At 34.5% G+C, this 22,791-nt stretch overlaps 2 protein-coding genes across 5 annotated transcripts in view; both read right to left on the reverse strand.

The window, feature by feature from the left end:
• The window catches only part of LOC105832125 (degenerin del-1), a 60,518-nt gene that overhangs the window by 22,350 nt on the left and 15,377 nt on the right, over positions 1-22,791 (reverse strand). The window contains exon 2 of one of the 3 annotated variants that reach the window (XM_036293018.1): positions 2,781-2,884. The exons of 1 other annotated variant lie outside the window; for it this stretch is intronic. In XM_036293018.1, coding sequence (XP_036148911.1) covers positions 2,781-2,884 — 104 coding nt within the window. Of the gene's footprint in view, positions 1-2,780; positions 2,888-22,791 lie in introns of all 3 variants that reach the window. One more of the 3 variants, XM_036293017.1, reaches the window with a different exon arrangement.
• Positions 11,629-13,042, reverse strand: LOC118647675. Of its 2 annotated transcripts, none has more exons than XM_036293015.1 (2): positions 12,583-13,042; positions 11,629-11,699 (listed from the first exon to the last, which is right to left on the reverse strand). In XM_036293015.1, exons 1-2 carry the CDS (start codon positions 13,005-13,007, stop codon positions 11,654-11,656), a joined length of 471 nt encoding a protein of 156 aa, XP_036148908.1. In that variant the 5' UTR covers positions 13,008-13,042; the 3' UTR covers positions 11,629-11,653. The 2 variants fall into 2 exon arrangements, with proteins under 2 accessions (XP_036148908.1, XP_036148907.1); XM_036293014.1 differs by having other exon boundaries at positions 11,635-11,691; positions 12,575-13,042.

The raw sequence follows: 22,791 nt of genomic DNA on the forward strand, positions 1-22,791 counted from the left end.
GGGAGGGAGAGAAAGAAAAGAGAATAGAAATCGGGGAAATGGAGGTAGAAGTAGGACGAGGGGAATAAGAGGAGGAGTGAAGGTAGAGGAAGTTGGGCGGAAAGGGGGGAATAGTGGAGGGAAGGAAGGGAGAGCAGAAGGGGATGGAGAGGTGGGGAAAGGAAAGAGAAGAAGGAATGTGAAACTAGGAATGATATAAACGTGGCGTTTTGGAATGTAGCAGGATTAAAAAATAATTTTTATTTTTTAATCCTGCTACATTCTGAAGGAGGTGGTAGTACAAATATTTAAAAAGGGATAAAGAGATAGAGTGGGAGATTATAGGGGTATAACGATAATGCCTTCTTTGTACAAAATATACGCGACGATATTAGCAGATAAGATAAGAAAGGAAATTGAAGGAAGAGGGATGATACCGCTAAATCAGATAGGTTTTAGGAAGGGAATAGAAACAATAGACAACATTTACGTGCTAATTTATTTGGTAAACAGGGAAATTAGTAGAAAAGGAGGAAAGCTAATAGCATTTTTTGTAAATCTGAAAGCAGCATTCGATTCGGTAGATAGGTGGGAAGTGATAAGGCAATGAGGGAAAGGGGGATAAGAGAAGGACTAGTGGAAAGGACAGAGGAGGTACTAAGAGAAACGAAAATTAGGGTGAGAATAGGAAGTGAACTTAGTGATAGTTTCTGGACGGCGAGAGGACTGAGACAAGGGTGCCCACTAAGCCCCACGTTGTTTAACATGTTAATAGCAGATTTAGTTTAGAGAAAAAACTAGGAAAAGTCAGGTAGGGAGGAGTAAGGCTGGGGGAAGAGAAGATACACGCACTGATGTATGCAGATGACATAGTAATGTTAGCAGAGGATGAAGGGAGCATGAGAAATATGATAGGTAGATTAAAGGGATACTTAGAGAAAAAAAGGATTAATTAGAATTAAATGCAGAGAAATCGAAGATAATAAGATTCAGGAAAGGAGGAGGTAGAGACTGCAAAGCAAACTGGTACTAAAAAAAGTGAATCCCAGATGCACACAGTAATAAACGGACACAGCAGGCTGAGTGAAACGGACACAATATGACTTAAAATAAAAGGTGATGAAATTGGCCGAAAATTTTTGTCGTTAGCTCTCGGACTATCAGAGTTTGGCTTCAGCTTTAGCATCCTCTTAAAATGTTAATTCTTAATTGATAAAAAAATGCAATAAAAAATTAAATATATACTAGGCTCTAAGATTTAAAATTATACCAGAAAACTAAAAAGCCATGCTAAGTGTTCGTACTAATAATACAAATTAAAATAAAACATCAGAAGTAGGAGCTTCAAAAGTGTATGTGTGGGTTAGAGTTATCCAGCGTATAGGGAACGTAACAAAAAGTGAAAAAGTTCTAAATTTGATGTGTAAGTAAAAATTATTTTTTTGTTTTTTAAGTATCATTTACGCATACAATATTTATATGTATTACAATTTATATATAAAAATATAAATCAACTATGCACAGGAGAGCACGTAGGCGACGTGACGCTTCACCAACGCTTCATCGCAGCATTACAAATTAACCCATTAAGACTTATGCCTAACACATTCATAATAACAATAAATTAACTAGGGATTTATAGCATGGGTGAAAAAAGTTACCCGTGGTTTTCTTTTTGCAAAATTTAATTATTTAAGCAAATGTTTAAAAAATATAATTTTTGAAAAATTGAAAGTGCTATTCTATTCTACGTTAAAAAATAAGAATTTTGTATTTGTATTTGTAATTTTTTGATTCGATGCTATGTTTACGCGTAAAATTGTTATAAACAAATTGTTAAAAAGTTTCTATATTTTAATTTTTCAAATATAACGTTTTTTAACAATTTGTTTAAACAATTATTGTTTGAACAATTAAATTTTGCAATAAGAAAAAACACAGATAATTTCTTTTTACCCATGCTATAAATCTCGTAATTAGTTTTGTGTTATCACGATTGTGTTAGACATGGGCTTTAATGGATTAAAAAATTATTTTCTAATGAATTTGTTGTAATAAATATATTTTATATTAAACAATTTCATAATAATTGTATTTTTCTAATAAATATTACTATTTTCTTTTATTATTACATGTGTTGGACTACATTCATTTTTACCAAATTTACATCACAAAATAAATGTATTTTTTTAACAGAATCGAAAAACTGACCATATATTCATAAAATCATCAACGCTTCCCTTTTTCATTGACCATCAAAAAATAACTATTTTTATCTTTTTTAAAATAAATACGGGTGTTTGAAAAAAAGGCAAATTTTAAAAAAAATTTTTCGTTCCTTTCTCATTTTTTTAAAAAAATATTTTTTTTTAATGTCTTCGATTTTTTAACTAAGACCATCATAATTCTAAGATTTTTTTACTTTTGATTAAAAAAAAAAGTTAAAATTGATTAAATACATTTGGAGATATGAGACAACCAAATTTGTGGGTAACGTAATTCATGTATGTAGAAATCGGGAGAAAAATATAGTGTTTAGGCAGAGAGTTAATTATGTCGACATGTCAAGTTTTGATGTTAACTTTATTTAGCTTTTTATGTAATTTAATATCTGTTGTTTTAACTATTTATTTATATTTATTTATAATTATTTTGAAAAGTGTACGTTCTAATTTATTTTATTTAATGTCAATTAAACCGCTGAGGAAGACCAAGTAAATCGAAACATTCGCATTAACATTATAAACAAATAACAAGTAAAATTTTTATTTAAATATAATTCCTTGATAATCTGTACTTACTCATAAGTTCATACCAGTAAAAGGACACGTCTTGTTTCAACATAGTTGTGTCGTATTTTGAGAAGTATACATGTAGCACACCTTGATCAGTAATATTGTAATCCCATCTGAAATTACACTACAAAAGTATCTTGTCGCCTTTTTTACTAATGTTCAAAAGATTATATTATATTTAAAAAGATAAAAAAAAATAATTTAGAAAAATTTTTTGTTCTTATCGTTGTATTCCAAACTTAATTCTAAGACATTTTTTAATTAAAATTTTATTTTAAGTTTGTTCCTTCCATTTCTAAAAAAATAGTGCAAACATAACTATTAGCTCTCTCACAATTAAAAATCCAATAACGATAATCAGCCGATTGGTGATCATTAGATGGTATTTGGTAGTCCCTTAACTTGACGTTTGGTACCCCAAACTCTAATGAATGATATGAAAAAATAAAGTTGACCCCTGTTTTAATAAAATTTAGCTTACGAGACTGTATAAATAATAATAACTATAAGTATTTGTGTGATGGTCGTCCCGTGACGTTTGGTAGTCTATGCTGGATGGATAAATAATAAATAATTGTCAAAATTGTGTGAAAATAATACAAAAAAAGACAGCCAAGTGAAGTTAACTCCTTTCATAAAATTCATTTCTTAGACTGTTTAAGTAATCATGACTAGTATATAACTATAGTAAGCATTTGTTTGAAATGACCCGTCTTTTCCCTGCGGGGATATGCGCGGATAGCGTTCTCACAAGTAACACAACCCAATTGACACTCACGGATTTGAATGAAATTTAACATGCTTATTCAATATCGAAAATATTGTACATGTGTTTTTTTGTTTCTGCTAAATACGCATTTTAAGGGTAGAATTTGTCCCCCAATCTCTAAGGGTGGGAACAGCTACGGCTAATTATTTCCAAAATAATACATTTTCTGCTCACTTGTAGATTTTAATATGATGCACTTGATAATAACCTTGAGTTGACCTTGAGTTGATTTGCAAGGTCAGTTGAAGATTACTTTATGTTTTCAAAGGGAATAGCCTATTTTTAACCTCAAGAATTGATAGAGCGTAAAATTTTATGTTCAGAACGGATGGGCCGATTGATCCGAAAGGATCATTTGATGATCAGTTTTTTGTAGAATCTTGTATTTATTTAAAAGGATGCATATTTTGAAGAAAATGGTATAACCAAAGTTGTAAAGTTCAAAGTGAGGTACTTGATAATGACTTCGGCCTTAAGATCAATTTTCAAAGTAAAAATATGCAAAATGAATGTTTTTTGACGTTTTTAGATAAAATAAACCTTTAGAATTTGAAAGTGTTCATTGATCTAATCAATTAAGGTAAGATCAGTCAATGATTTGACCAGTGAAGAAATTGGAAGTTAATTACCTGTTCAAATAAAGCAAAATGTGATTGAGATCTAACCAGTGAAGGCAAGATTTGATTAAGATCCAGCTAGTAAAGACAAGATTTCATAATTTCTTTTTGTAATCTATGATATAAATTCCACAATAATTAACCTTAATTGATCCTTTATATTTATAACAATAGTGAGGAAAAGCTTCATCTTCTATCGCAAAAAAATGTTCCATATACTGAGAGTTAGTTGGAGTTACAACACGCACATTTTATTACTGTGATGTTATTGTAGATTTTGCAGACTGTACTGCAGTTCTTTAAATAGAAATTAACAGGTGTTTGACATCTATCTGGTTTTTCTTCGATATATCTATTTTTCCACCAGGCGTATTTAATCATGTTTTTGAATCGGGGTGATGAGAATTGATTGTGGATTAATGATTGAATTTTGAGAATGCTATTCCTCAAATATAGGTTAATATCATAATTGTGTAAGTGAATTAAGTCTGAAGATTGTTTCATATAGTGTTTTTACAGTCTGAATACGTAGACATCTAATGGTTGAATGGAGCTAGTTATTCTGATAGGAATTGTTATAGTATGTTTACTTCCTTATCACCCTTATCTGTATTTTCAAATTTGTTTTTTGTTTGTCTTAACCATTACCGGAGACTTGGACCAAGAGTCCAAACACAAAACAGATTTCTCGCAAGTATTAGGCAAAAAGACTCATTCAAACCATTTAATAGCAAAGTCAACTTTCCAGATTTTATGGCGAAAGCGAGGACATTATCCGCTTTGTACATTGACTTCTGTACTATTGGTCCAAAATAGCCATTTGTAAAACTAATAAAGAGGATTTCGAGATATCGTCAGCAGATATTAATTAAAGGCTGTATTGTATGTCAAGGAATTCAGAGATTGAGCAAGACACTCTACTTTTAAAGAATTCTTTGATGTTAATGTACGACAAGCATATGTTTCCAAATTGAATTCTGCTTGATCTGAATTGTAAACGTTTGCTGTTTCTAGCAAGCCTATCTCTAATTTCACTTGACTCACATAATTGAAAACTTGTTGTAATAGTTCAGCTTTATTTGAAATAGGCGCTTGTGTCACGAATTAGAAGTCGAAAGACGATTTAAAAGTCAGTAATGTCATCACTTTTCACTTATAATTAATTCCTAAATTATATCTACGTACGCACACAGCGTACATAGCTGCTTTTATACTCTTCAGTCACATTAGTACACGAAAATATAGAAAAAACTACTAATTACACTAGTTTTTTCGGTATTTCCGCCAATCCTAGCCGCCATATTGAAAGTCCCATATTGGATTCCACTTTTTAAGGTATAAACTAATATGGTTAAACGTTTCTAAGATTAGTATTCATTGTCAAGTCTTATATTTAAGATCGTCTTAAGCACTGCCTTAAAATGTCTTCAACCAATCACAAAGCCATATTATCATCTTAAGACATTACTTGAGACAATCTTAAGATAAGATTCGGCTATGAATACCGGACTAAGTAATTTATGTGCATTAGTAAATCAAATTACGATTGTTTGAATAGAAAAAGTCATAAAAAAATGGGGATTTCCAAAACTTCTGACATTTAGTCAGCCATATTAGATCCGCCATGTTAAAAAAATTTTGCGCTACATAGTCTTCAATTACAATTAAAAAGTACATGCTTTATGCAGTTCCGATTCCAAACAAACTAGTTATAATAAAGAAAATTATTTAAAAATTTTACACTAAAAAATCGTAACTTTTTTTAAGAAAAAAGTTACCGATTTTTTTGTGTAAATTCTCTAAAACTTGATATTATTGATTTTTTTTCAATTTTTCTCGGCGGGATTCGAAAGAACATATTTGAAACTCCATGGAAAAGTACTTTTTAATAAAAAGTTTGTTCGTTTTATACAGAGTCTACGTCGTCAAAGTTTACAAAAAATCTTGTGTATTTGAGCGTTAAAGAGTTAAAGTTATGGACGACAATAGGTGGGTAAAGTTATGTTAGAACGAAGAAGCAATTGAAAGCTGGAAGGACCAATACGGAAAGGAAAGGGATAGTTATTATAATAGAAACGGTTGGAGCTCGAGGGCAATAGAGATGTTAGGAAGTGAGGTGGCTAAGAAAATTGTAAACAGACTGGAGTATAGGGATAAAGACGTACAAAGACAGGAGGAAAGAATAATAAAAAATCCAAGGTATAACACGAAATACAAGGAAAGTATGGACAGGATAAGTCTAAAACCTAGATATTTAAGTAGGAAAAACATAGCAAGTAGAAGTGATAGTGTAAGAGTAAGAGCGTTAGTTAGATTAAGATGAAGAAATATGGAAGGGAATAATAAATATTGGTTGAATAAAAAAGAAAGGTTATGTGTATTTTGTAGGAAAGGAAAAGATAAATTAGTACATTTTATAGAAAATTGCGAGATAGTGAAAACATGGTTTAAGGTATTAGGCAAAAATAGGATAGACAGATTAGAAAGACTTGAAAACGACGAGTTAGACAACACAAAAAATAAGGTTTTAAAAAAAATTTGGAGAAAAAAGATAAGATTACAAAAGAAATGGAGTAAGGAAGTAGGTATAGTGTAATAGAAATAAAATTAGAAAATAGAAAAATTATTATATACGGTGTCTAAGGAATTAAGAAAGAATGACCTGGATAAGATAGAAAGATAGTATAATAGGTATAGATCTCAGACTTTGTATGATACGAAAGAAGACTGTAATAATGTATGTAGGAAAGTAAAAAAGAAGAAAAAGCTATAATAAGATTATTATAAGCAGTGACGCCCGTTAGTCTTTATATTTGTATTTGTTACTCATATTTTATATATTTTTATAGAACTACATATTTGTTTCACCTTCGGTCATTTTATTTATGTTATCTGTATTAGGGACATTTAGTATTAGAGCAAAATAGTATAATGAGATTATAGACCATAAACTAGTCGGATACAGATATATTAATAAGAAGAGCTAAGGAGCGTATGCGATAATTGATTTTGTATAGTGTTGACATAATAGAAAACAGAGAAAGAGGTGTGGACGGATGTAAGGATGACTGTGTAAATCTCTTTGTGAACCAAGTCTTCTTGGCGATTTGCATTGCTGAAGTAAATAAAGATTTATATACAGGGTGATTCAAAATAACTATATGTCCTTGCATAGATGTATTCTTAGTAATATTCTGAGTCAACTTTTTCTTTCGCAAAAAATTATCCAAAGCTTAGATTTCTAGATATAATAAGAAATAGTTTACGTATCCTGAATCGGATACAAGAGGTAAGCAGGGGTGGCACAACTCACCGCTGCTCGCAGGCACCACGAGCACCGCGAGGCATCTGCTGCGCTCAATAATCGATAATCATCTCAATTATCTTTAACGATGGTATTTATTATTTTGAATCACCCGAATATTATGTAATAAAGGAAGAAATGAATAGGTAACAAAGAGAGAGAGAGAGAGAGAGAGAGAGAGAGAGAGAGAGAGAGAGAGAGAGAGAGAGAGAGAGAGAGAGAGAGAGAGAGAGAGAGGAGAGAGAACCTGTTTGAACCTGTTTACGCACGTACCATCCTGCAATCAATTGATTGTTCTCACGATCTATCCTTTAGTTTATCGGATTAAAAGTCTTTTTTTCTTTCTTCTTACATTTTATCACTTCCCAGCAAACACAGAACATAGCAGCAACATTGCGGCAATGTTATAACATTGTAGCAACATCACAGCAATATTACAACATTGCCGCAATGTTGCTGCAATGTTCTGTGTTTGCTGGGTTTACTCATTTACACACACACACACACACATTCACACACACACACTCTGTTCACTCACTTGACCGAATTTATTTACACATCAAAAAAATATTACGAAACATTTAACTATTAAACATTACTAATCACTCGGCGCGTCAAAATTATTCGAAGAAAGAAACGCGTATTTACTCGACGAACACACAACGCGTGTTTACTAGTTACTCGATGTCAGCTGACATCGAGCTCAGCTAAGCAAGCAGACAACTGACTTTATTGGTTATTATGTGGTAACACTGTCGAATATGTGTCTGGAAACGCGGCAACTTAAAAATAAAAATATTGATTAATATGATTTACTATTATAATTTGTTGAAGAATATGTTGGAAATGCATACACGGAGACCCGGAGAGCAAAAAATTTGACATTCTAGCAATCAATTTGAATATTCTACGTAATTATTTAGATGATAGAAAATTAATTTTAAATCTGTATTAAAGATCTGTGTTAAAGATAATTGAGATGATTATCGATTATTGAGCGCAGCAGACGCCTCGCAGTGCTCGTGATGCCCGCGAGCAGCGGTGAGTTGTGCCACCCCTGTTTACCTCTTGTATCCGATTCAGGAACGTAAACTATTTCTTATTATATCTAGAAATCTAAGCTCTGGATAATTTTTTGCGAAAGAAAAAATTGACTCAGAATATTACTAAGAATACGTCTATGCAAGGACATATAGTTATTTTGAATCACCCTGTATAAAAGAAAAGTTGCACGCGCTTTATTATACACGCATGCAATATTTACGACCAGCAGATTACCCTATAAAACGAATGTTTTACGAAAATTTTCTGCGAAACATTGATCGAGATTCCAGATATTCCTCTCGTGTGATATTCAGTGATGAATCGCTATTCACACAAGAAGGAATTTTTAATGTGCATAATATGCACTTTTGAAGCGAAAAAATCCCAGAGTCACGCGACTCCGAAATTTTCGAACTCGTTGGAAAATTAATGTGTGAGCTGGAATAATGGGCACTGAAATATTTGGTCCAGTTATTCTCTCAGATATTTTAACTAAAAGAACCTACTTCGATGGTACAAAAAATATACCAGATTTTCTAGAAAATGTTTTTGGAAAAATTATTATTTGAAAAAAAAAAAAAACAAGATTATCTTTCTACAAGACGGTGCTGGGTCACACAACGCCAGAATTGTTACGAATTACTTAAACGAGCATTTTTCCGGACGCTGGATAGATCGATACGGTCCGATACATTAAGGGGACCGTCTACATTAGAGGGTAAAAAAAAATCGATTTTTTTTCTTGCTTAAATCGATAGTATTTCATCCGTAGAACATGCTCCTGAAGTCCCAAGTATAGATTCAAATTGTATCAGGCCGAAATGAGCACGTGTAGTGCGCACGTCCCGAGCGCTCCGAACGGGACGGCAAATAAAAATCCCTAACGGTCTTTGAAAAGGTACATTGCCTGCTCGGATAGAATTACTTGAGAGGTGTTTAGGTGGGTATACACAAAATGCCAATGAAAGTTTTAATGCGACGATTTGGTAACTGGCCCAAAACACTTCCATTGCAGCCGCAAAATCATTGAAATTGCTGCCTACATAGCTGCTGGAATTTTTAATGAAGGCTATTTGTCAGTTCTAAGAATCATGTCATGCATGGAAATAATTATTGGACCAGTATGCAGAGATGTTGCGGATAGAATAAACGAAAATCGCACGATTAGCCAAAATCGTCGTAGCAGATCTGTTGCGCAGGAAACGCGTACTTACGACAAACAATGGCTGTTGGAGAAGAATGAATTGTATGAGGACACTGAGGACATTTATATGGAGCAGGGATAGTAAGTTAATCGAAAAGTACGGATAAATAATCATTAGCAAGCTTTTATCAACCTTTTTCTTTGATTGGAAAACTTTAAACGCGTTTTTCTCGAAATCACTTTTTTCGAAACTGCGTACACTATTTAAAAAAAACTAATCGACGGATCCACTTCTATTTTTTTTAAATTAAAGGTTATTAAATTATCTTCTGTGTGAACCTAAAATATAAATTGAAAGTCATGTAAAAAAAAAGTCATTTAAAAATAAGTCAAAAATTTTTCGCAAAAAATCAATTTTTTTTTCAAAATGCAATTTTTATAAATTTTTTGTAATAAATGTATGGCTTTCTTAGGTTCACTTAGAAGCTATACTCAAAAAACTTTGGTTTTTTCCTTTCAGTCGATTCTACTGGATGTTATCGTGTACGCAGTGTGGAAGGAATTTTTTAAGGCAGTTGTGCATTTTTGCTTACAACTTTTAATTAAATAAATAAAATTTTATAATAAAAATTGTTTTGAGTACCTAAAGACATGCACAATAAATCAAAAAAATCGCAAAAAGATCCATTGCTTAGTTTTTTCATTAGAAAAAAATCATAAATAAGTGCTTAATTTTGACCTCCTAATGTAGACGGCCCCCTTAAGCCGCAAAATTTCCGGATCTCAACCCTCTGAATTTCTTTTTATGGGGATATTGTAAATAAGTAATTTATAAAACGCTTCTCGAAAATATTGAAGATTAAGAGACAAGATTACGATTTACTATTTGGGATATCGACAAAGAAATAATGAAAAACGTCGAAAGAAATTTATTAAAACACGTGAGAGCTTGCGTTAAGATATATAGCGGGCATTTCAAGCATCAGCTCTAAAATTTTTTTTTTTAGTTGATCCGCTCTCTTCAGAGTGATAAATATATTTTCACGATAGAACATCTTTTATGAGCAGAATAAAAATAAATTTTCTCAAATGTAATTTATTAATTACATTATTCTTGCGATTGACTGAAACCTTTGTATCGTGAATGGAATAGTTTCGAAAATGTAATAACGTATAACACATGCTTTTTAAAATAATAATTAGACATAGTTATTAATTATAACAAGTATGTAATTTTTTTAAGTACGTCATTATACGTTTTATTTTTTTTACCGCATTTGCAATACGAAGATTTTAGCCAATCGTTCGTCTTATTTCGTGTCAATCACGCGTCACGCAGTCGAAGATACCCCGCCGCAGACAACAGTTGCAGCAGCGACCCCTACCGCGCCGCCGGCGCGCTCGCTGCTTCGTCTGCATTTTTTATCCCAGTCGTAGCACGTCATAACTTGCACATTTACAGGTCGATCCTCGCAGCGCTAGTTAACAATCCTTGTGATGTTGTGATCAGAGTGTAGTCTCTGCTGTCCGTCGCTTCGCATCGAGTCATCTCATTTGCATTCGCATTTCTTTTAGAGTAATTTTTGGTATCGGTGAATTAAAAGTGAATGAATAAACAGTAAATGCGTAATCTGTATTGTGTCGATCGAGTGTGAGTAATTTGCAAAAATGAAAAAGTTTGGATGTGCTGCGTATCTCTAACAACCATGTCTAACCATAACCGTGCAGTAGTTAACAGAACAATACATAGTATGAAGATTGGCTACGCTGCTACAAGGTGAGTAAGCAGGTAAGTGAGTGAGCAAATGAGAGAGTGTATGAGTGTTTGTACATCGGACGCTGCAACCAGCTAATTGCTATATGAAATGTGTGTATGCTATTAGTGTGTGCGTAAATGGAAGAGAGAGAGAGAGAGAGAGAGAGAGAGAGAGAGAGAGAGAGATTGATTGATTGATCTTTTATTAGCTTTCTCAGTTATTTTCAATACATATATATACAATTTTATGCTACATCATTAAAAACAAACTCTTTTAGCATTCGTTTAAACCAGTGCTTGAGCCTAGTTGCCCTTTTCGAGTCGATTCCCGAACGCGCCGCCTCCTATGCCCCCACTACCGCGCGCGGCCTTGACGGCCGAGCCGCCGATCTCGCCCGTACGCTTTGTCTCAGGAGCAGCTCTGTATAAGAAATGGTGCCCTGCACCACAAAATTCATTAAAATTACTCTAAGTAAATAATTTTTGTTTTTATAAACAAAAAAGTACTAACTTTTTTATTACTAATTTATTTTATGTAGTATAACAATATGTAAAAACGTAATATGTAAATTAGAATTTTGACAATAGTTTTCCACATCACCCGTGAGGTGGAAAACTATTATTCATGCATTTTTTTTAAAGTGGTTTCCTCAGTGGGCCTAATCCACTAAAAGATAAAATATAATATACAGCTTGGCAGGAAAACAAAATTTTATATATTGTAAGATATATAAAAACGACAGGAAAAGATTAGAAGAATGCCAAGCTATATATTATATTTCATCTTTTAGTGGATTAGGCCTACTGAGAAAACCACTTAAAAAAAAGCATCAATAATAATACCTCACGAGTGATGTGGAAATTAAACTATTGTCAAAATTCTAATTTATATATTATGTTTTTACATATTGTTATACTACATATGAAATAAATTAGTAATAAAAAAGTTAGTACTTTTTTGTTTATAAAAACAAAAATTATTTACTTAAAGTAATTTTAATGAATTTTGTGGTGCAGGGCACCATTTCTTATACAGAGCTGCTCCTGAGACAAAGCGTACGGGCGAGATCGGCGGCTCGGCCATCAAGGCCGCGCGCGGTAGTGGGGGCATAGGAGGCGGCGCGTTCGGGAATCGGCTCGAAAAGGGCAACTAAGCTCAAGCACTGGTTTAAACATTTCTAAACGATTACAATGTTTAACTTCGGGTGGTAATGCGTTATACATTAACACACCCTCATAAAATAAACTTTTTTGCGCGCTTCTTGTTTTTTGAAATTCAATAACAATATCCCTTGTCTGCCTAGTTTTGCGTTCTCCCTCTACTATTCTAAGTCTATTACTAAAGTGCTCCGGCATCATATTATTTAAGATCTTAAAAATAAATATGCACATATTGTAATACAGCCTTTGTCTTATGGTCAGAAATTGCAACGCTTGGTGCATACATTTAACTTTGGTACGTCTGTCACATTGCAATATGACTCTCATAGCTCTATTTTGCGCTATTTGGAGCCTACTTAACTGTGTATCTCCCATATCTATTAATAGCGTCGCACAATACTCAAAGTGAGGTGCTATATTGTCTTGTATATCGTACATCTAGTGTAAGCCGAGATAAAGTTCCCTATTCTATTTAAAAAACTTATTTTCTTCCCTATTTTCTTTAGCATGTAATCACAGTGACCGCTGAATCTAAGTCTATCATCAATAATTATACCCAAGTACTTTATTATTTCTACGCGCTCAATCTCATTTCCATCCAAACATCTCACAATAGTATTGCTTCTCAATTTTTTTCTTATACCTCTAACTAACATATATTTTGTTTTCCCCGCATTCATCTTCAGTTTATTAATATTCATCCATTCCTCCACTACGTTAAATGCAAAATTCAATTTCCTCTCTACCTCCGCACTACTCTCACCTGTTACATGTATTAAGGTATCGTCCGCAAACATTTTTATATTACACATATCCGAGCAAACGTTAACAATATCATTCATATATATTATAAACAACAATGGGCCTAATACCGAACACTGTGGCACTCCGTATTCCGTAGTCAGTATCTTAGACCATCTATCATTAAATTGAACTTGTTGCATTCTATCTTTTAAGTACGACCTAAACCATTCTAGAACTGTTCCTGTAATACCATACTGGTATAATTTCTCTAATAATCTTCCTCTATCAATTGTCCCGAAAGCCCGTTTAAAATTTACAAAAATAACTGCTACTATTTGTCTCTCACTAATAATCAATTTCCATTCATCTATAACTGTTTGAATTGCTGTTTCACACGAATAATTTTTCCTGAAGCCCGACTGAGGTTCCGTTATAATATTATTACTTTCTAGGTAGACCTCAATTTGCTTTTTAACTATTATCTCTAATACTTTTTCATATATTGGTAATATATTAATAGGCCTATAATCACTTGCCCTCTTAGGTTTCTCTACTTTTGGTATTGGAATTATCATGGATGTTTTCCACTCTTTCAAAAAACAACCCTCACTCAATGACTTATTTATTATATCACAATATTCCTCTCCTATGACACAAAACACCGTTTTTATTATATCGCTAGTTATTCCTCCTTTTGTACCTTTCTTTTTTTGGTAATTCCTTAATGATTATTCTTACTTGTTCTGTCGTAATTGACTCAAATTTTTCTAGCTCTCCCTTCTTTTCAATACAATAAATAGTTTTTTTATTTGTGCTCGTTGTATAATTCTTATCTATTTTATTATGTCTTTAATACTTTGTATATAATATAAATTAAATTTATCAGCTATATCACACTCTATAATATAATCGCGCGGTTCGTATGCCGCGTCAGCGGCACGCGGGGCAAGAGGAATAGTGGGAGGCGGCGCTTGCTGAAATCGGCCGAGAAGCATTTCTTGCCGACCTCTGGTCTAATATTTCAAAATCTATTTTTTCTACAACTTTTGCGCCTATTGGTCCTCTTCTAATAATTTCTTTTAATGATTTCCACATAGTTGTGGGAATGTTACTATTATGATCAATCATGTTTTCATAATATTCTTTTTTCTTTGTTCTAATTAAATTAACTGCTGCATTTCTTTTTATATTAAATTGTTGCCAGTTTTGTTCCGTGCTATCGTACAATGCTTTTCTATAAGCCTCATCTCTTGTAGTCGCTAGCTCTTCTATTTCCTTTGAATACCATTTTTTCCTTTTCCATATTTTCGGTATTCTAAAAATTTTCTTAGGTGCTGAGATGTCTAGCGCATCTACAATACTATTAATTAAATTCTTTGCTCTTACATTAATATCTAACTCATTAATATCTAAATCATATCCTTTTTCTAAATTATTCTCTACTAGCTTAATAAACTCATCCGCATTAAATCTACTATAATCCCTGCCACTGAATTCTTTATTTTTATTTACAATCTTGTTCGTATTTATGACGACTTTTATCCACGCATGATCCGTTATCTTAGGTTTGTACTTGACTTCTACATTTATATCTTTATTCGCAAAAACTAGATCTATAATTGTTTTACTATTTTCGGTAACTCTCGTTGGTTTAGCCACATATTGCTTCATACCTAGACTTTGCATAGTCGTTAGTAGTTTATTTGTATAATAAGAGTCTGTCATACAATCTATATTAAAGTCTCCTAATATTATACACTCTTCTTTTATCGTTAATTCTTCTACTATCTCCTCTAAGAATCCTATAAACGCTCCATGTGACGCACTCGGTGAATGATATATTACCATTAACACTCCTTTAAACAATTTCTCTTTTACTTCTATTGCAACGCACCACACAATTCTTTCTAATTTTTTCAATACTACTATTTCATACTTGATATCGTCTCTTACATACAGAGCACCCCCCCCCCTGTATTTTTATTTTCCGCGTCGCATCTAACCACACTGTATCCCGGTACACTTATTTCACTGTCTTCAATTTCCGCAATCAGTCTCGACTCCGACAATGCAATAACTGCCGGATTTAATTTCTTCATAATCTAATGCTGTATCTCGTCCTTATGTGCCATTAAACTTTGCGCGTTTGTATATATTACCTGATCCTCTTCTTTCTGTAATTGCTATTTTTTGGTTTCCCATCTATCTCTCCTCTTCTCCTCTTCGATAGCCCTCTTATATGTTGGACATTCCGGATCCAGAGCATCATGATCGTCTTTTATTTTTAAATTATATGTTTTTATTTTAAACATACAATTTACACATTTGTTCTGCTTCTCTCTACATTTACTTGCTTTATGCTTTCCTGTACATTTATGACACGTTTCATCCCTCGTACAGTTTTTTGCAATGTGGTAGAATTCCCAGCACTTGAAACATCTCTTTATGCTGAAGTGATTGAACACAGGACATTTTCTCCAGCCTATATTTAACTTTTTGTTTTTTTAACATCAATTCATGTGTTACTTCATCTTTAATTATTAAAGATCTACCTTCTTTTCCTTTTCTTCTAGACTGACTATCATCTATATTTTTTCTTTTCGGGATTTTCTTAACTATGCTTATACGAGATTCACCAATACTATTCTGTTTCTTTATTGTATCTATTAGCTCATCATCATCCAACTCTATTTCTTCCTCGCTAATATTAACAATTTTTATTTTCGGCTTCTTTTGTAATGATTCTGTAACATTATAATTGTCACCTAGTTTAGACTGTACTACATCTTTTAATTTATCTATTTCTCCTCCGGTCTCACATCCTAGAATTACTGTTCCTTCTCTTCCTTTTCGTACCTTTGTTATACCCATTGGCATATTCTTAATATCAATCTTTTCTTTTATTATTTTTTTAGTGGTCTCACTTTCTTGCTGAGTCTTCGGTTTGATGATTATGATGTTTTCCTTCTTTTTCTTCGTTGCCTCACTGTAACTGCCGCGCACATTTTCTGCTGATGTCTGCATTCCTCCTCGTATTATTTTTCGTAGGTCTTCCATTTCTTGTTTAATAGCTTTTATTTCCTCTTGCACTGTTTTCTTAATCAGCATTCTTATTTCTCGTTTGCATGCCATTTCATCTTTCATCTCTCTCTCTTATAGTTCTTACTAGCCAATCAATTTTTGTATCCATGCCTACGTTGACTTTTATCGCTCTGCTTCCGCCACTTCCTGTCGATCCTGTAGAACTTAGTCTTTCTCTTCCGCTTCCCGTCTGCATTGGTGTTTTTTTCACATCTATATCTTTTTCACTGTCTACTGTGAACTTCTCATATAGACCAGGACAAGACACATATTCTCGATTTCTGTCATACACCTTATGTTTACTTGCACATCCCCCACACAGCACACTTTATCCTGAGGATATCCCAAATTATCCCAGACAGACGAAGGCGATCCCACGGATATCTCAATGAGTAGCTCCCGGGATATCCTACAAAAATATCTTAAAATATCGTAAAATATCTTAAGATATCATATGATGTCCCATTAATATATTTCGATATCCTCAAAAAATATCTTAAAATATTATAAGATATTGTAAGATATTCTATTATATCTTACGATATCCTATTACATCCAGATAATATCCCATCATATCTTTTATCTCTACAATTAACAGAGCGTAAATCAAGTGTAAAGGAAAAGTGAATTATAATGTAATAAAAGAGTGACAAAAGCGTTAATTAAATCCCTAAGAAACGTGAATTAAAACAGAACATAAAGAAAGTACGCTTATTGAAACAATGTGGTATATATTAATAATACTAAAAAAATTATAAAAAATGACATTAAAAATTTTTTTTGATTTTATACAAACAGAGCAAAAACAAACTTTTTAATAAGTTATTCCACATGCTATTTTGCACGCATATGAACATAAAATGAATAAAAAACTAAAACTTCATATTTATTCATAAAAATATAAGTTAACTATACATATTTCATCCTTCTGATAACATATATTGTAATGATCTATAACAAATATGTATGCATAGACGAAGTGTTCATGGATTATCACGTGGCGTTAGGATGCGTACGGTCTTCGAAGTCAAGCAACGTCGGCGATAGTTGATACTTGGATGGGTGACCGTTTTTTCAGATATAGAGATTAAACATGCTTTAACGGGTACGACTGTGGCTTGGCTGAAACATGTTGTTATAGTCTTCTTCCTCTTACAAGATTACCGTAAAAATAATTAGAATTTTTTATTTTTTGTTCAAGTTTTTTTCAATTTTTAGAAATTCTCAAAAATACTTAGAAATATTTAAAAATTTTCTAAATTAATCAAAATTCTTCATTTTTAAAGTTTTTTCGAGAAACGTTTCAATTCTTATAAAAAATCGGAATATTTATTAGAAATCCTGAAACAAATTTTTTCACTAGGGTATATTACGATATCTCAGGAAATCCCTTGGACATCCTTTGGATATCGTTTGAGATATCTACAGGATGTCAAATCAGTGGACATTTGTGCATCCCTTGGATATCCCTTGGATATCGCAGACGGTCCATGGATATCCAACGATATTGCGATATCCCAAAATGACATCCCAGGGACATCCCTAGGATAAAGTGTGCTGTGTGGGCCTGGATGAAAAAAAAGTTTAACACATGACTTACATGTCACGACCTGACTTTTTTATCTCCTTCTTACATGCGGTACATCAATATTCTGCATATTCATCAACCATATTAGTAGGTATCGGCTGATGCCGATCCTATCAATACGGGCGCCCACTCACGTATGTAACTTTAATTAATATACACGTCACTATAAATGTCTACTTGTCGCGACATGTATGACCCGCATGGAAAATGTGATTTTCCGCATAGATCCACGCACTCTCGCTAGAAAACTTTGGTCCTATTTGGTCCTTACGCGTATTCTTACAGCCACGACACCTTTTTATAATTTTCTTTTACTTCTTGATTACTTTAAATTAACTGCATTTGCGGAGCGATCTTCGACACGTCCATCTCGCAGCCGAGAGAGAGAGAGAGAGAGAGAGAGAGAGAGAGAGAGAGAGAGAGAGAGAGAGAGAGAGAGAGAGAGAGAGAGAGAGAGAGAGAAGCGTTTATTAACATTTTAGAACAAGCCCTCTAAGAACGTACAAAGTAAGAAAGAATTGTATAAAGTAGTCGAGAGACATAGACTATAGTATGTAAAGCTAGAGCCCAATATATGCAATGCAACTTTGGGCGAAAAGTACAGTATAAGCATTAACAGTAATACAATATATATATATATATATATATATATATATATATATATATATATATATATTGTATATATAAACAGTAATAATATACAAAAATAATAAGTAAATAATACTTGAGTTAACGTATCGCAACGTGGTGAAATGCAGGTAAATAATCAATAGAGAAGTAAGTATGTGTAGAAATTGTGAGTGCAGAGAAATAGAGCAAGAGTAATAAAATACATTGAGGGAGACTATCGTATATATAGAGCCAGAGTGCAGGGAATTTTTACAAGTTACATTAAAAATTTTTTATATATATCTGAATTTAATGCAACATCTAAAAAGATCATTGGCCAGTCAGGTCGAAGAAAATGATTCGTTTGTGTTATATATTTAATGTAATATGTTTAATGAAATTTTAACATTTCGGTATTATCGTCACATATAGATAATGCAAGAATTGTTTGGTGATAAACCATGGGGAAACCTTTAGCAACAGCAGGATCGCACTTAAATGAAACAGAAAATAACATCAATGTACAAAACGAAAAAGAAAATCTTCCAGAAAAAGGTAACTAATATACACTGGCGCAAAAAAAACGAAACAAAATTTTTGACCGATTTTTAGGCAATCTTCAAAGTGATGCAACTTTACGAAAAATCATCCAACTTACATGTACTTTTTTTAAATTAAAGGACAAAGACTCTACTTTGAGAATCCCTACGCGAAAGTTTGATTTGTTAAGTGGGAACCTTTTGTATCGCATGAAAACCAAACATGTGTTTTTTAAATAAAAAAAGTAAAAGTTTGTTATCATTTTGCACAAATTTTTCGTTAAAATCTTGCTAATATTAATTCAGATTATTAAAGTTCATTCTTTTCTAAGCAATTTAAAAAAAAAAATACATGTCGATACGATGTTTTTTGTTAATTGCACGCGAGTTTAAAATTTGCATTGCATTTTAAGGTATTTTAGCGAATAAATACGGTATTTTTTTAATATCATGAATTTTGAGTATCAATATGATATTGCACATTGATTTTATTCGTGTTGAACTCAATCATACCGCTGTCATCAAAGTGACCCGATCTGCACTACGTGGAGAATGACGATCGGATTTTGTACATCATGCCTCGAAAGGTTGATTATCGGTGTGGCTGGTGCGAGGCCACGGCGAGAGCGACCGGGACGAGCCTAGAGACGAGGGAGGTGACGTCGCCCTGGACTTTATCGGTGAGGTGGCCCGCAAGTATAATGTCGTGTAAGCGGTTGCCGGCTAGCGGGGGTCCCAGGGTCCGTTCTGCATTCGTTTTCGTATTGGTGCGTGATTCGCGTGGGTCGCGGAGCGGTCATACGTTCGCGTGATTAGTTGGGGATTTATCGGATGCAAGCAGGCGGGACGCCAATGCGCCGAGCCACGGGGAAGACGGTTGTGAAGACGCTCGGGTTCCGTCGGAGATTCCCCTCGATCGTGTGCGCCGCAAAGCCCTCGCGCGAGCGAGTATCGCGTTGCGAGTAGCGGGTGGACGGGACTTCCGGCTTCGCGACGGGGTAGGATGCAGCGGCGGCCGGCGATCGCTTTGTGACTCTCGTGAACCACGCGGTCGTGTTTTATCGTTGCCGGGAGTGTCGGCACGCTCGAACGCCCGAAATTCATTGTGTGTGGAAGATCCCATCGTCCGTCCTTGTTGGCCACGCGCATGCCGCGGGAGCTCCCTACGTATCGTTCGCGTTTATTTTTGCCTGATTCGCGCCGTGATGCCGTCTTGTCGGAACGGCGAGTGTCGCGTCCCGTGATATCTTTGTCTACGCCTTACATTTATTCTTAATAAAGTCTGTTCCTTGTTAAGTACGGAGTCGATTTCTCTGGTGTGTCGTCCGCCCCTTCGTGTTTCAGCCGTCGCCTGCTCCCTTACAATTCGCCCCGCCCCTCTACCGTTAGGCAGAGCTGGTCGAGATTGTCGCGCGAGGATCAAGGACAACTTGGCGTAGCGACTTTCGCGAATTGACGCGTCGTCGAGCGCGTCTGGCGCCCAACAATTCCTCGCGATAGCGTGTGGCCGAGATTCGAGCGCGACAAACACGGCATCGGGGGTATCGGTTACCCTGTCGGTCTTATGGCTTTTGCCCGCGGTTTTTCCGGTCAGGAAAAGTCGTGACAATATATATATATATATATATATATATATATATATATATTTATTTATTTATATTTATATTCATATTTATATTTATGTTCTGAGCATTTATTGAAGACATTGTTTACGGCGCACGCATACTTTGAGGACATTTCGATACTTTGGGGACTGGTCTCAAAGTTTTCTGAGATTGAATACTTTGGGGACTTATATGATCTTATATCCTTCATATATTTTGGGGCAAAAAGTTTATATGATTCTGACTGTACTGGTGCCACCTAGAGTATGTCCTCAAATTATACGTTGATTATCTTCTATTTATATAATGAAAGTATCCCCAAACTATACACTGATTACCTCTCATTTATATAATGAAAACGTTCCAAAACTATATGTTGAGTACATTTCAAATATAATGGATTTGTACTAGAACTATTCAAAAACTCATATCTTCAAACAATACATTGGCATTTTTTTACTTATGTAATAGATTTATTAAATGTGATTTATTTTTAAAAAAGTGACACCTCTCTCTCTCTCTCTCTCTCTCTCCCTGTCTCTCTCTCTCTCGCACTCTCAGTCTAACTAATTACAAAAGCAATGAAAAACTATAATATATTTTAACTCCTTCCATATACATAACTACTGTTTCAGTCTCTATGAAAATTTCTATGCATGAGTTTTTATTATACAGAATGAGAAAAATTGCATGTAAACAATTCTCTTTATATAGTTTATTTTTCAACAAAAAAAATCACAATTTAACTAAACATTAGTTAAACGTGAATGATATAATATACATACCAGATGTAGAAATAAGCGAAAAGAGAATAAGAAGAGCGACAGCGAAATAGAGAGAGAGAGAGAGAGAGAGAGAGAGAGGGAGAGGGAGAGGGAGAGGGAGAGGGAGAGGAGCAGGAGAGGTGAGAGGGAGAGGGAAGAGGGAGAGGGAGAGGAGAGGGGAGGGAAGAGGGAGAGGGAGAGGGAGAGGGAGAGGGAGGGGAGAGGGAGAGGGAGAGGAGAGGAGGGAGAGGGAGAGGAGAGGGAGAGGGAGCGGGCAGAGCGGCAGGGAGAGGGGGAGAGAGAGGAGAGGGGAGGGAGGGGGGCGTGAGGGCAGCGGGAATCGGATGAGCGAGCGTGAGAGAGCGCTCTGGAGTGGTAGGGGAGGAGAGAGAGTGCGCGAGTAGAGAGAGAGAGAGAGAGAGAGAGAGAGAGGGGGGGGGAGAGAATGGGTGAACACAAAAGTGATCACTAGAGTGATTATTCAAAAGAAATTTTTCATTAATTATGGACAATTGAAAACAAATAAAAACAGATACGATTCTCGTAACGCAGTACAATTATTAAATTGAACAAAAAAGTCTTCTAAACGTCGCGGAAAATTGGGTGTAAACATTCCCATTCGTAAACAAGTCGCCGCGTGTCTACCGATAGCAGTCGCTTGCCTCGCTTGGCGGTAATATTGTCTTGCCGCGCGTCTGTTTTTGGCAGTAGGCTGAGCAAATTCGGTTATTTCTCAAAATTAATACTTTATTAAATATTGCCCCACATATAAATTGGCATTCAGTGGATGTCCAATGGACGTCCATTAAACCTCCATAGATCCATGGGACGTCTATGTCCATGGTGGAAGTCAGATGGACGTCCATTAGAGGTCTAGTAAACTTCCTTAGCTCCTTGGAGGTTTATCTCTATGGCGGAAGTTAGATAGACGTCCATTAGGGATCCAGTAAACTTCCATGGCTCCATTGAAAGTTTACCTCCATGGCGGAAGTTAGATAGACATCCATTAGGGATCTATTAAACATCCATAGCTCCATTGGACGTTTTCTTCCATGGTGGAAGTTAGATGGACGTCTATTAAGGATCCACTAAACTTCCATAGCTCTATGGAACATTATTTCCATGATGGAAGTTAGACAGACGTCCATTAAGGATCCATTAAACTTCTATAGCTCTATGGAACATTTACTTCCATGATGGAAGTTAGATAGACGTCTATTAGGTATCCATTAAACTTCCATAGCTGTATGGAACATTTATTTTCATGGTAGAAGTTACCCAGACAACACGCTT

The sequence above is a fragment of the Monomorium pharaonis genome, chromosome 10 (assembly GCF_013373865.1).
Source record: "Monomorium pharaonis isolate MP-MQ-018 chromosome 10, ASM1337386v2, whole genome shotgun sequence".
NCBI classification, from domain to species: domain Eukaryota; kingdom Metazoa; phylum Arthropoda; class Insecta; order Hymenoptera; family Formicidae; genus Monomorium; species Monomorium pharaonis.